The sequence below is a fragment of the Mustela erminea genome, chromosome 2 (assembly GCF_009829155.1).
Source record: "Mustela erminea isolate mMusErm1 chromosome 2, mMusErm1.Pri, whole genome shotgun sequence".
Classification (NCBI taxonomy): Eukaryota; Metazoa; Chordata; class Mammalia; order Carnivora; family Mustelidae; genus Mustela; species Mustela erminea.
In genome coordinates this window covers 60868115-60883633 of record NC_045615.1, presented here as the reverse complement: position 1 = coordinate 60883633, position 15519 = coordinate 60868115, and the positions used below count along the sequence as shown (strand labels likewise).

General features: G+C 38.7%; 2 protein-coding genes across 5 annotated transcripts in view; both read left to right on the top strand.

Annotated features, from left to right (window-relative positions):
• The window catches only part of SLC9B2 (solute carrier family 9 member B2), a 52509-nt gene extending 45128 nt beyond the window's left edge, over positions 1 to 7381 (top strand). Inside the window, exons 11-13 of one of the 2 annotated variants that reach the window (XM_032333030.1) lie at positions 205 to 341; positions 3799 to 3982; positions 6262 to 7381. In XM_032333030.1, the coding sequence (XP_032188921.1) occupies positions 205 to 341; positions 3799 to 3982; positions 6262 to 6308 (368 nt within the window). In that variant the 3' untranslated portion in view covers positions 6309 to 7381. Of the gene's footprint in view, positions 1 to 204; positions 342 to 3798; positions 4376 to 6261 lie in introns of those variants that run through there. The other variant, XM_032333032.1, reaches the window with a different exon arrangement.
• A 3549-nt stretch (positions 7382 to 10930) lies between these two features.
• The window catches only part of SLC9B1 (solute carrier family 9 member B1), a 62655-nt gene continuing 58066 nt past the window's right edge, over positions 10931 to 15519 (top strand). Inside the window, exons 1-3 of one of the 3 annotated variants that reach the window (XM_032333035.1) lie at positions 10931 to 11082; positions 11337 to 11466; positions 12104 to 12342. The gene's annotated coding sequence lies outside the window, so the exon portion shown is untranslated. The remainder of the gene's footprint in view (positions 11083 to 11336; positions 11467 to 12103; positions 12343 to 15519) is intronic. The other 2 variants (XM_032333034.1, XM_032333033.1) reach the window with 2 other exon arrangements.

Sequence of the window (15519 nt, the reverse complement as noted above, 5' to 3'; positions counted from 1 at the left end):
TTAATCTAGGAAAAATACCTTCTTTTAAAAAAATGATTTGATCTTTGTTATTGATGTTTTGATAAATTATGCCTAACCATTTTGTCTTCTTAATTTTTAATATATTTAGATAATTACAGTTGATAGTATTTTGAATCAATAACCATGAGATACAGTTTCTCCCCCAATACTTTATTATGTCTAAAAATTAAATATTTCTTACAGGCATTTGTGTTGCCATCCTGGGCATTGCAGTATTGATAAGAATTTTGACTACATTTCTGATGGTGTGTTTTGCTGGTTTTAACATCAAGGAAAAGATATTTATTTCTTTTGCATGGCTTCCTAAGGCCACAGTCCAGGTAATGATGGATGGGATGGTGTAGCATTTTAACTCCTATTCCTTTATGACACCCTGAAATTTTAAATAAGAGGCTTTATTCAAATTTGCTTGAAAAGATGTAATCTAAATTTGATTTATGTAAAGGATTTATACTAATCTATTCTTTAAAAGTTTTATTTTACATATTCTGATTTCCTAAATATGATGGCTCATTTAAATTTATCTAGATCATCAGCATTATTTTAATCAACTAGAAATCCAATAAATTCCCACACTAACTAGAAAGCAGTAGTCATGAGAAGAAAGAGTTTGAATTTTTATCAGTCAGAGCCCTCTAAATCACCCAAAAAGATAGTTGTTAAACCTTTTCATTTCAATATCTTCCAAGAAGAGAGTGAAAAAGAAATAGCATGGTGCATCTTAGTATTTGGAAATACTTCAATGTCAATATAATTGATGATCAGTTATGCTTGACCACAGTCTTTATATATAAAAAAAAATTATTGAAAAGCAACTGAGAAAATGCTTTATTGATTTTCTAGATTATTGGTTGGTAGTAAATTTTTCAAACTAGCTAAAACTTCTGTCAAATATATCAATCACATGACCCAAAAATTGTACACTGTAATGAATAGGGCATGAAGAGATAGGTGCTTGAAAGTATTAACCAGGTATTTGGTAGAATTTAATTACTAATTAAATTAGAACTGTATAGATTATTTGTTGCAAACATAATTTATTTCTGATTATGTTCTTTATTTTCAAAGTAATTATAGCAAACAATATTGAACTGTCTCTTTCTGATTATTTTGCAATTGTTTAAACACGGAAATTTTTGTTTTATTAAATAAAAATCAGATGTCCTCTTTTTTTGTTTTAGATTTATTTATTTGAGAGAGAGAGCATGCACCCAAGTGGGGCAGGGGCCAAGGGAAAAAATTTTACTTGGGGCTCAATCTCACCACCCTGAGATCATGTCCTGAGCCAAATCAAGAGTCAGATTCTTTTTTTTTTTAATTTTTAATTTTTTTATGAACATATAATGTATTTTTGCCCCCAGGGGTACAGGTCTGTGAATTGCCAGGTTTACACACTTCACAGCACTCACCATATAGCACATACCCTCCCCAATGTCCATAACCCCACCACCCTCTCCCGACTCTCCCCACCAGCAACCCTCAGTTTGTTTTGTGATATTAAGAGTTTCTTATGGTTTGTCTCCCTCCTGAACCCATCTTGTTTCATTTATTCTTTTCCAAACCCCCATGTTGCATCTCCACTTCCTCATATCAGGGAGTCATATGATAGTTGTCTTTCTCCGATTAAAGAGTCAGATTCTTAACTAAGTCACCTAGGCATCCCCAAGATGAGATGTTCTAAATTTAGGAAGCTTTGGGGGATCTGTATGTGCTATAATTATAAACCAGATTTTGTGTAGCTGTGGACTTTGGCATTATTCCAGAGAAGTTTTATTTCCATCAGACTTTCAAAGAAGTCTGAGACATAAGGGATAAGAATACTGTGAGGTCAATAGCCAAACTATGGAAAGAACCTACATGTCCATCAAGAACCTTCTTTATGAATGGATAAAGAAGATGTGATACACACACACACACACACACACAATGGAATACTATGCAGCCATCAAAGAAAATGAAATCTTGCCATTTGCAACGACAGTGGATGGAACTAGAGGGTATTATGCTGAGCGAAATAAGTCAATCAGAGAAAGACAACTATCATATGATCTCCCTGATATGGGGAATCTGAGAGGCAAAGCAGGGGTTTGGGAGGTAGGGAAGGGAAAAATGAAACAAAATGGGATCAGAAAGGAGGCAAACTATAAGAGACTCTTAATCTCACAAAACAAACTGAGGGTTGCCAGGAGAAGAGGGGTAGGGAGAGGATGATTGGGTTATGGACCTTGGGGAGGGTATGTGCTATGGTGAGTGCTGGGAAGTGTGTAAACTTGACAATTCACAGACCTATACCCCTGGGGCTAATAATACATTATATGTTAACTTTTAAAAAGTCAAAAAAAATGAATACTATGAGGTTAGTAGTACAATAAGTGGAACAGTTTCTCCCTCAGAGTATCTTCAGCTTCCTTGCTACCTCTGGTAACTTTAGTGGATAAATATCAAAATAATCATTCTAATAACTTTGGTATGAGGGATGAGTTCCTAAACATTAAAATTTTAAAGATGGCACTCTCCTGCTACCAAAGCCAATATAAAATAAGGAAATGTTATCAAGAACATGTTGAATAATGCATGTTCATCTTCATTATTACAATAATAATGCATGTTGTAAAGAAGGCTGAAAAACTATCTGTACAGTAATATGAACAGCTGAAACTCAAGAGCTCTATAATAGAAGAGTATATTCAGATATTTGTGGGCAATTAGTAGTCTCTGCCATTGTTTCATGCATACTGATATTTTCTCTTCTGTTTCATTGTCCTAGAGGCTAACGTTGTTGTGTTCTGTGGAACAAGGGAGTAACCAGATTGTTTAATATATTATTTCCAGGGCACCTGGGTGGCTCAGCCTTTAAGCATCTACCTTTGGCTCAGGTCATGATCCCAGGGTCCTGGAATAGAGACCCATATCCAGCTTGCTACTGGGCAGGAAGCCTACTTTCCCTCTCTCACTCCCCCTGCTATGTGCCTGCTCTTGCTGTCTCTCTCTCTCTGTCAAATAAATAAATAAAATCTTAATATATATGTATATATATATATATACACATATATATATGCATATATGTTATTTTCCCATGTACATTAATGTTGCATTTTGCCTGTAAAAGAGAATAAAAATTTTCATGAAACTTTCCAAAAGAATAAATCTTAAATAAAATATTTTACCAACTCCTGAGGCAAAAATTAACTAAATGCCTAATAAGATTAACTTCAGGTATTGAAGGAGCTTCTTATTGTCAAGTTTCATGATGTTTAATTAGTTAGCCTCTAAAAGCAGTACCTATTCTTATGGGTTGGTTTTTTGTTGTTTGTTTGTTTGTTTGTTTGTTTGTTTTTTCATTTAAAACTTTACCATCTTCCAGTGTCACTGCATTTTTTCATCTTTTTTTTTTTCTTACTTTGAAATTACTAAAGATAGAAGAATAAGATGACCAGTAACTCTCATCTTTACTCAGGTGGAATTTAGTATATATGGTATCATGTTCTAGTTAATTAATATCGTGAGTCTGACTTTGCCTTGTGTTTTGACATATATTTGCCTGATATTTTTGTAGCCCTACCTTATGCAAATAGGTACATATAAATCATTATTCTTTCCTCAAGGAGGGAGAGTTTTCAAACAACCAAAACACTGCAGTATACTTTGAAAGAAGACTAATAGAACTTTCTTAGCTGAGCAAAAGAACAGCAATTTGTTTTTGCAAATGACAAAATAATTCAGCTTTTCTCTATGCACTTGTCTTATGTTTCCATTGTTACCTTTAAACTTTTATAGGCTGCCATAGGATCTGTGGCTTTGGACACAGCAAGATCACATGGAGAGAAACAGTTAGAAGAATATGGAATGGATGTGTTGACAGTGGCATTTTTGTCTATCCTCATCACAGCCCCAATTGGAAGTCTACTCATTGGTTTGCTGGGTCCCAGGCTTCTCCGGAAAGCTGAACATCAAAATAAAGGTGAAGAAGTTCAGGAAGAGACCTCTATACAAGTTTAGAGGTGAAAAGAGACAAGGCTGAGTGTAATGATTAGAAAGCTGCTGCCAGAAACTTCTTTTACCAACTAGCGAAGTCTATGTTATCTAGACGCATATTGAGATATGTAATGTTTAAGCTTTAAATGTAATAGAACCAAAAGTGTGGCTATTTCTTTAAAGAGCATTTTTAGCCGTCCTTTTCATGTCAGTGGTAATATTCTACATCTCTAACCTAATTTCTTGACCTCTCTTTTTTTTTTTCAGATACCTCTTCATTGTGTATCTTAAATTGTTTAGTAAAATGTACTACCACAATTTATTTTTTTGAGATTTTACCTATTTATTTGACAGAGACACAGCAAGAGAGAGAACACAAGCAGGGGAGTGGGAGAGGGAGAAGCAGGCTCCCCACTGAGCAGTAAACCAGATGCTGGGCTTGATCCTAGGACCCTGGGATCATGACCTGAGCCAAAGGCTGATGCTTAAAGACTGAGCCACCCAGGCTCACCACTACCACAATTTAAAATTAACATGGAAAAGATCAAGTTCAGTATCTGTTCTACTAACCAACAGCTTGATCTAACTTACTGTTACTGTCATAATTTCATGATTCATGGTCATCTGACCACTCAACCCTTGAAATGTTTTGGACTCCTCTATACTTTTTTATTTTTAAATACCATAATGCAACACTTCATCAGTTTCTACTCCCACTTTCTGTGCCAGTCTGCCTCTTCTCCATTTCGACCTCTCTTGTTACCCTTCTGTGAATTATTGTAACTGATTGGTCCCACCAAAATTTTCAAGTGTGCCAAGTGTCTTCATTGGCTCTTCCTCTTGCACCTATCTAGATGTCAAAAGACCTTATCCTTTCTCCTAACTGACAACACAGAGTCTCCCATTTTAGCAGCACTTCTGAGTTTGCCTTCCCCTAAGGAGTGCCCTGGTTCAGCCCTTTCTTATTTGTTTCTTGTGACCCATATCTTCAGGCTCTTCCTTTGCTGTAGGTGAGAGATAACTAATTGTCAAATTTATGCCAACCTCATAAACATAATATTATTTAGATTAAGGTAAACTGCTATAATGAGAAACCAAAAAATATAGTACTTAAAATAGAAATTTATTTCCCTTTCGTGAAACTGGCTGACTGGTTGATGCTGTCATGATTAGTCAGTTCATGGTTTTCCTTAGAGACCCATGTCCTTCTATCTTGAGGCTCTGACATGTCTTAAGCCCTAAGACAGGTTAAAGATGAATGTCTCCCATGTCTCCTTTCTAGACTTCAGGAAGAAGTGGAGAGGGTGAATCCAAGGCAAGCAATTTATTTTTGAGTAAATGATGTGGATTTGGCCATATATCTCCTCTTACATTCTACTGGTGATGACCACACCCAGCTCTGAAGAGGTCTGATAAGTATTACCTCCCACAAAGCATCCTTTAGTGAGATTCTTAGGAGTAAGAAAAGTTCAGATTTGGGAGACAGAGGTACCATTGTATGGAATGTTACCATCACTTAGTAGTATAATCTTGCATGTTAGCAGGCTTTCTAAAGATAGTACCTTAAACTGAAAGAGTGATTTCTATGGCAAGATTTTCAACCATTGTGGCATGCTTGCAGAGAAGACAGTAGAAGAAAGGCTTATCTACATAGGTCACATTTTATCCCACTTACTCAACAGACCATCTTTGCTTTAATGTATCATCTTTAAATTCTCTTTGACTCTAGGTCAATTTCTGCCTAGTTGCTAGAATAATCATATTTGAATATAGTTCACAGTGTTTTTCATGGTGTATGTATCCCTGAAGCATTTATTACTTACTCATCATATCCCTGAACTCAGAACTCTTTAACCCAGAATCCAAAGTTCAGTCTAATCTTAAAGTAGATATTAAAATGTGTGAAATGAATAGATTATAAATATTCTGATACTACCAAGATGATTTGCATAAAGCCTATCCATTCCTCTTTTGTCCTTAGACTGCTGTTCCAGATCCTTTCTCCATGACTTTTACCTCTATTTAAAAGCAGCTTAATTTTTATTAAGCTTACATATTATGAAGCCATAACAGTTTCATTTTTACATCAGCCTGATGTTGGTTACTCTGTGGTACTGTGTTTTCTTCTAGTTCATGCTCTTTATTTGGATTGTATTAATTTACACAAAAATTCAGATAGATATTTCAAACTGAACTTAATTGGTTAGGTGTACATTGGTGGCAGCAACATAAACCCAATGTTCATCTGGTCCTCTCTTTTGAGAGGCTCTAAAACCAGATTCATTCAACAAATACTTAGTGGAAGCTTTTGATGACCTAAGCACATCATCAAAACTGTTATTGTTCCTGTCCTTAAGGATCTGTCAGTCTGATGCAGGAGACAAATAAGAGATTTCAAAACAGTATGATAAGTGCTATAAAGCAGCAAATAGGGGGCTCAAGGAGGCTCATAGCAGGAGCACCCACCTAACCCAGGGGTGGTGTAGTTTAGGCACAGCTTCCAGAGAAAATAGGGTCTTGGCTAGGATGTGGGAGATGATTAAGACTTAGACAGCAAAAGGCATGTGACCCGGAAGGGTGCTGAAGTTAGTGCTAGGTCCCACATTCTCCAATAGTTTTTGAGTCTCCAAACGCTTATTAACTTATAAAAAATACAAACGCTTATTAACTTATAAAAAATACAACTGGTATAAGTAAACAAGAATGTTGTTATAAATAGTCAAGACCCCAAAGAAGAATGAGAAGTGGAAATTCACAGTGTAGAAAGGGCGGAAGAAGCCATTCAGCCACTGCCAATAGCCTGTTGCATTTTGGAGAGCATGTAGCGAGTTCTCCTTCTCCTCAGTGAGCAGCCACCATCTAAATCTCTAAATGTCCAGTATGGGCCTGTGCAGGGCTCACCATTGAAGCCTCAGGTTTATCACCATATTGTGAGTCACAGCTGTCCACTTGGTTGGTGAACTCAGAGTTAACCTGATATCGAGTGTTGACTCAGGTCAACCAAACCTACCCAACCCCAACCACAGATAGAAACAATTACTCTAACCCCTGAGTCCCTATAAAAGGGATGTATGTATCCTACAAAAGGGATATATATAAAAGAGAAGATACTTCTGTCAGAACACTTATAACTCTTTTTTCAGTTTGTCTACATTCTTGTCTCCTATGAAATCAGCTCCTTAGGAATGAGAGCCTTGTCTTGGTTATCTTTGGACCCTCACTAGTTTGCATATGGCATGAAATACAGTAAGCAATTAATAAACATTTATTGACTGAATTGCTGAGGGGATCCTCTTCCAGTATAGAAAACCACTTGCCGGGGCACCTGGGTGACTCAGTGGGTTAAGCCTCTGCCTTCAGCTCAGGTCACGGTCTCAGGGTCCTGGGATCAAGCCTGGCATCGGGGCTCTCTGCTCATTGGGGAGCCTGTTTCCCCCTCTCTCTCTGCCTGCCTCTCTGCCTACTTGTGATCTCTCTCTCTGCCAAATAAATAAAACAAAATAAAATCTTTAAAAAAAAGAAAACCACTTGCCACATAATAGTTCAGATCTTAGTCTCCTTGCTCTGTCTTAGTCTCTTTGGGCTGCTATAAAAGATACCACAGACTGAGTGACTTAAACAACACACAATTATTTTCTCATAGTTCTGAAGGATGGAAGTCCAACATGAGGGTGCTAGCTAGCATAATCAGGTTCTGCTGAGGGCTCTCTTCTGAGCTTGCTTATGGCCTCTTTCTTGCTATGTTCCCACGTGGTAGGGAAAGAGATGAGAATGGGGTGGGAGAGGGGGAGTATGTACACTCTCTGGTATCTTTTCTTACAAGCACACGAATCCCATCATGAGGGCCCCACCCTCATGACCTCACCTAATCCTAATAATCTCCAAAGGCCCCATCTCACAGAACAGCACCTCGGGGATTAGGGTTTCAACATACGAATTTGGGGAAAACAGTCCACAACAAGGAGGTCATACTTCAAGAACACTTCTAAAAAAATCACTATAAGTACTTGTTCTACCATGTCCTTTTTTCCCTAGGATCAGTTCCATCCATCTCTCCTCCAAGAGGTTTTTTTTGTTTTTTATTTGGGGGGGCGCGGCTGATTAGGTTTCAGCTCTAAATTGTTTTCACATTCCAGTATTTTTCTCTCTTTTTAACTCCAGATAACCTTGATTGGACGTGGGTGTCCTTAAAGTTTCCTCAGCCACATATTTGCAAATGATCTCATCCTTTACGCTCTTTAAAAATAGTATTTTTTTCCTGATTGCAAGATAAGACATTTTCACAGCAAAAAATTTAGAGCACAGAAAAGTACAAGGAACAAAACTGAAACTACTTAATGTAAACATCCACTTTATTTTGATTCTTTTACATTTTACTCTTGCAGTTCAAAGGATGTCTTAAAGATACAGTCACCCACTGAATTAGGTGAAAGGCATCATAAATACTTTATATTTGACTTCTGTGAAGATATACAGATTGAAGAACTTTTATTGTATATAATGAATACTGAACTTTCCAAATACTCATTCAGTCACCTGGTAATTGTCAAATATTCATTTTGCAATGAATAAAACTGACAAATCCTTACCTTCATGGAGCTCGTGTTTTAAAATCCATTCATTCACTCACTCAGAATGCACTCATAATACTCTACTATATGCCAGGAATTATGCTAAATACCCAGGAATTCAGCAATGGCCAAGATGTTCAAGGGCTCTGCTTAATGGAACTTGATTTCTAGTGGGAAATGGACACTGTAGAGAATACAAATATGAATAAGACATGATACTTTTCAAGAATTGGCTCTTCAATTTAAATTGATGTATTAATATTAGAGAGTAAGGTGAAGAAGGAGAGAACTAGGTCATGAATGGGCATATTAGGAAAGTTTGAAATAGTAAAGACTGGAATATAGTAAAAATTGGCACTTAAGGTTGATAAAGAAAATTAGTGACAGGAGGATTGGAAAAGAAAATCGACAGTTAAATTGTACCAAATAGATCACTGACCACATTTCTATCTTTATTACTTGATCACCTTTCAATTTATTGCTTCCCAGTGTACAAAAACATTTATATAGAAGATATTTTTAAAGCTATTTTTATCATGTCAAATTTAGTGAAAAATACTATCATTAATAAGATTCTCCTCATTCCTCAAAAGTGTTTTGTTTTCAGTGACATGGTTGCAATCATGTAATCAACTTCATTATTAAGTTACTATTGAGTTTTTATAAGAAAATGCATCAATGTTTTTTGAACCATTATTAAATTTTCATCATGTTATCTTTAAATAAATGAAGGACATTATTTTTTAAATCTTTCAGAACATTGTATTTCTAGATGAATAGTTTATGTAGTTTTTTGTAAGCAGTGGGAATTGCTTTGCAATTTAGGAGTAAGTAACACAGGTTTTAGTTGATGAGCCCAAATTAAATCTGGCTTGAGCCTTCTGATGAGAATTCCAAAATCCCACTTGTTGATGTGCCTCCATCCTCCTTAGATGGACCCTAAAGCACTAAACTCTTCAGTAGTTCATTGCATCTGGAGCACAGCGCATGGCCCTGGAGGCTATCAGACTCCTCTCAAAAGCCTTCCTAACCAACGCTACCATTTTGACCGCCACCAGTACCCTGTTTTTCATTTCCCTGCCAGGAGAACAAAGCATTTCCCTAATGCTATAATCACAAAAAATCTGTTCTACTCTCCTGAAACAAGGGAGAAAATAACTTTCAGTCCTTGCTGGGATGCGTACACCATGCTAAAGATGAAGATTTTTTTTTTTTAATCACCCAATAAAGAACTGTAATTTAAGTCAGATTTTAAAGGATAAATAAGAAAAAGGGAAAGAGAACACGCTTGATAGAATAACTTTAGGGGCGCCTGCGTGAGTCCGTTAAACGTCCTACTCTTGATTCCGGCTGTCGTGATCTCAGGGTCTGGGATGGAGCGCCTGCTAGGGCTGGAGCCTGCCTGGGATTCTCTCTCCCTCCGCCCTGCCTCCATTCCCCACCCCCCGACCCCCACCCCTAGGCATACACTCTCTCTCTCTCAATAATAATAATAATAATAATAATAACTTCAAAAAAAACCCCACATAGGCTAAAAGGATTACAGTGTGTGCAGGAGTTGAAGTTCTTTGGAGTAGCAGGAGCAAAGTTAGACAAGGGCAGTTTATAAGAAATTTGGACTTAATCCAATGACAGTTGTTTATCATCTTTTAGGAATCTTGAAGATTCCATCAGAGGAGGCTTAGGATTAAGAATCCAAAGCTTCTAGGGGCCCACCCTCAACTAGAGTAGCTCTGCTTTCGTTTCATAAGAAGGTCTCCACATAAGATTTCATGGGGGGAAAAAATAGGTTTTTGGTAATAACAGGACATTGAGTGTTTGCTTTGTACCAAGCCCTGCTCCAGACACTTGTCATTTATCACTTCATTTTTCTCACACCACCAGCAACCACGTCCTCTACAGCAGAGAAAACGGAAGCTCGGGGCGGTTACGTATTTGTCTGTCATTCCATAGCTATAGAGTGGCAGTGCTGAAATTTGAGCCCAGACAGTCTTAACCACAGAGACTATTCTCTTTTACAACTGATATTTCAGCTGACTCAAGAGGAAACATAATGTGAGTTGTGACAAGTCACTTCTGGCGGGTGTCGCCGCCTGGTGCTGCCTTTTGGCTGAAGGGCCCTGTGATGTCTACCCTGTCCCTGGACTTTGACAACCCAATAGATCAATATTCACAAGAGACGTGGAAAGGAAAGGGTCGAACAAACTGACAGCACACCAGTCGGTTCCAGCAAACCCCAAAACCCTCACCTCCGCAGGCCAGAGCTCCCACCACGCGGCTCAAAGGCGCTTCCGCCACTAGCCCCGCCCCGCCCTGCCAGGCCCCGCCCAGACCCCGCCCAGACCCCGCCCCGCCGCCCTCTGCGGAGCCAGCGGCGGTAAGCTCAGCCCTAGCGGCCCGCGTGAGGGTTGGGTCTCGGCGGCTTTCTCCCGCCCGCGCGGCGCGTGGTGTACGCGGCGGTTGCTGGGCGCCAGGGCCGCTCCCGGGGTAGCGAGGGATGCTGAAGGAATTGTAGGTACGGTCCATTTTTCTCAACTCTCTCCCTTTCCAGGCCCTTGGGCACTCCTGGTCCCTGGTCTCCCGCGGTCCTTCCCTTCCTGCGGACCTGAGGAACTCCTTACCTCCCGCTTCAGGAGGATGCGTAGCTCCGAGGCTGGGGAAACAGCCACGAACCCTTGGCTCCCCTCTCCCTGACTCGTTGCTGTACTCCCTCACCCCACATCTCTTCTTTATTCTTTCCCTTCTTCCTCTGTTTCTCTCGTTTTGCAGGTAATTCGCAAGTAAGAAAAAAGAGGTCTGTCAGTCAAGATTGACTGCAAAATTAATTTTATTAAGGGCAGACTGTTGTACAAACGGTGACTATCTGCAGATGAACCTTAACATGCTCTTGTGACTGGAGGTGTGTTCCAGGATTCGTTGCTTATTATCCCTGGAAGACCTTCCTCCCTAATTTACCCTCCTCGCGTTCCCCCGGCCCCAGCCCCTTTCTGTTGGCTTTATCACAGGGGACAAGCCCTTTAGATCAATGCTTTTGAAGGATTAAGGACAGTTGTTGCACAGGGACCAGGTGTCCAGTTCATCATTCAGGAGTGGTAAGAGCTCTGCAGGCCCTACCCAAGTCCCTGACACCCCTCGATGTGTGCCCTAGAGTCTGTGAAAAATTAGATGGTGCAATGGGAAAGGAGCACTTGACCCCCATACTCCCTAATTTTCCATGAGGGTAAATAGAATTGATATTTGTGCAACAGCGCTGTGGAAAAGTAACACTTGTTACTATCACAACTAAAGAATTCATGACCCCGGATGGTGTAGTTACTATGTGCCTATGAAAAGGGGATTCATATTTATTGCCTTCTGTGAGTACCAAAATTTATATAGCTTTTTATCAGTTGGCTCTTGTCATGAGCTCCCACCCATTACCAGACAAAAGGAAAGAGGCTTGTGCAGTAGGGGTACTATATAAATAACATGTTTATACTACCTCTCATTTTGTACATTATTTGCATATTCATATGCTGTTTATACATTTCTGTCAGATGGAGTTGGCTCACAAAATTCCAGTTTACTGAAGAGGGAACTAAACACAGATTAAACAGTACCTGAACTTAGTATAATATACATTCAGTAAATATTTGTTGAAGGAATAAATGGATGAGATCCTCAAGGAGCCATGCCTTATACACCTTTGTAGTCCCTGGACGCAGAGCCAAGTCTAGCTCCAGGAAGTTCGCAAATGTGAGAGAGGTTGAGTGACTCACTCAGGAACGGGAGTTCAGTAAGTATCCTTAGGGAGCTACTATTTTGCCATTATTCTGAATACAGTGGTAAAAAAGACTGGCAAGATCCCCGTTCTCATGGAACTTAAAATTTAGTGAAAAGGGAAACAAGATGCGAACAAGGAAATTTTGGATAATGTTAAATGACTTGAAGAAGTAAAACAGTATGAAGTGAGAGAGATACTGGGGAAGAAGTTGCTTTAGATTTATTTGTTATGGAAGGGCTCTCCAAAGAGCTAACATTTGTACTGAGACCTCAGTGATGTAAAAAAGCCAACCACAGAAATATTTAGGATCAGAGCACTGCAGTTAAAGGACACTCCAATTGCAGAAATCTTACAGTAGGAAAGAGCTTGGCTCTTTCAGGGAACATCATAAGATTTCTGTAGCTGGAATATGGATAAAGTGGTGTAATATGACTTTAATGAGATAAGTAGGAGCCAAATCACATAGGGCTTTGAATAGGTCATGGGGATCTATCTACCCATGGAATAAGTTTGGAATTCATTTAAAGTGTGATGATAAACCAGCAGGGAGTTTTCTGGAAGGGAGTAATATAATCTGATTTACATTGAAAAAAAGATGTGTTCTTCCTGTTATGTGGTTAATGTATCATAGGGATTGGGGGAGAAGAGTAGTAGCAGAAGATGGTTGTGATCCAGGAAGAAATGACAGTAGTTTGGTCTTAAGTGGTATAAGAAGTGGATGGGTATGAAATGTATTTGTAGGCAGAACCTACAGACTTGATGATGATACGAATATCGGGGTGAGAAAAAAAGAGAAGCTCCTAGGCTCTTCTCTTTAATTTGAGTGGATGGTTGTGCCATATACCAAATGAAAAAGACTAAAGAAGAAAGAGTGTGTGTGTGTGTGTGTCTGTGTGTGTGTGTGTGTGTGTGTGTGTAGGGGAGGGTTTTTACTTTGCTCACCTTCAGTTTGATATGTTTATTAGAAATCCAAAGTAAGTCCTGTGTCTTGAGTTCTGTGTAAGGAACCAAAGATACAAAGTTGAGATTTATCAGCACATAGAAAAAAACTGCCTGGAGAAAGTGTATTCATAGAAAGCATTCCAATGATTAGAGGTAAAGCAGAAGAAAAGAAGCAAGCAAAGGAGATGGTGAAGGAGTAGCTCAGGAAGTAGGAAGAAAACCCAAGAATGCGGTGGCCTAAGAGCCAAGACAACAAAGCATGGCTAGTGTTATTGAAACATACTGAAAAATCAAATAAAGAGATCTGATCATTGGATTTTGGCAACATGTAGTAGTTACGTGCCTTGACAAGCAAAATGAAGAGAAAATATAATGCGAAGAAATAAACAGCACTATAGATATCTCATGATATTTCATGAAGAAGAGTGAGAAATGTAGGTAATAGAGGAATACGTGGGGTCAAAGTAGAATTCTCAAAGATGGGAATACAGAAGTGTGTTTCTAGGCTAATGGGAATTATTCCATAGAGGAGAAATATTATAGTATAAGAGAGAATGTGTATATTTTAAGAGTGAAGTCTTTGATAAAACAAGAGGGAATAGGATCCAGGGAATATGTAGATGTATTGGCTCAGAAACATGAACATAAAATTTATAGTAATAGGAAGAAAGGCAATGAGTATAGATAGCCATGCAGGCAGATGAATAGATTCAGTGATCTCAGGATAGAGTTTCTGCCTGATACTGATTCTCTTTTTCTCAAGAAAGTAGAAGGTCTGAGGCTAGATCAGTAAGGAGAGAGAGGAAGAATGTTTGGGTAGAAGGTTTAAGGGGTGAGAAGAAGACATAAAATAGACATTTTATTTTATTATTTTTTTAAGACTTTATTTATTTATTTGACAGAATACACGCACGGGGAGCAGCAGGCAGAGGGAGTGGAAGAAGCAGGCTTCCCAGAGCAAGGACCCTGATGCTGTGCTCGATCCTAGGGCCCTAGGATCATGACCTGAGCTGAAGGCAGACACCTAACTAACTGAGCCACCCAGACGCCCTATAAAATATCATTCTAAAGGACAGAAGGCTGTCATACTTGCCTTGGTCTGTGTGGGCTGCTCTAACAAAATAGCATAGACTAGGTAGCTTATAAACAATTGTATTTCTCATAATTCTAGAAGCTGGGAAGTCCAAGATCAAGGTGCTGGCAGATTCAGTGTCTGGTGAGAACCCTATTTCTGGTTCACAGTAGCCAAAATGGAATAAGCTCTCAGGAACTTTCATCCAGGGTATTTATCCCATTCATGAGGGTTCTGTCCTCATGACCTACTCATATACCAAAGACCCCCACCTCATAATGCCATCACATTAGGGGTTAGGATTTGAACATATGAATTTTGAGGGGACACAAATATTCAGTCAATAGCAATACTAGAAAAGCATAGAGTACATAGCTGGGTAGGATCAAGTGCCCATTTGAGATTTGTGGCCTTATTAGTGGGTAGCTGAGATAGGGTGGAGGAAAAGATCATAATAGCCAAGGAGTCATAAGACCAGACTGTTGGGAGGGTTGGCTACCTGGTTATTAGTGATAAATTAGTGACTGAGCAAGTTCTTGAACCCAGATATCCTGAATTCCCAGCTCAATAGGTTACCATTTTATTGATAAATGACTCACAGCATTATTCTTTGGTGCCACCTCCCCTTCCAGTTAACATTAAAAAAAAAAAAAAAAAAAGACTTGATTTTTTTTTATCCATGTTTCTAAATTCTAGATTTTCATAGGCTGCTGCTTTTTTCTCTCTTATCCCCTTTAATATTTACTTGTTAAATTTTAGGTTTGTTTTTGTTGTGTGGGGGCTTTTCTTTTAACCACTTCCATCAATATGTGTTTATTAAATTGCAAAACCCTAACTCTTAAATAGTAAAGTGGGGATGAAGGATGAAATTTGGAAATCCTGTTGCCTATAGAGCTGGAATGACCAGTAATAGGGAGACCTAATTTGCATTTACTCATATAATAATAATAATAATAATAGTATATAACAATAATAGACAGCATTCGGGTAGCCTTTTGCATTTTATAATATGCTTTTTTTTCTTATTTTTTAAATTTTTTTATTTTTTTATAAACATATAATGTAATTTTAGCCCCAGGGGTATAGGTCTGTGAATCGCCAGGTTTACACACTTCACAGCACTCACCAAAGCACATACCCTCCCCAAAGTCCATAACCCCACCACCCTCTCCCGA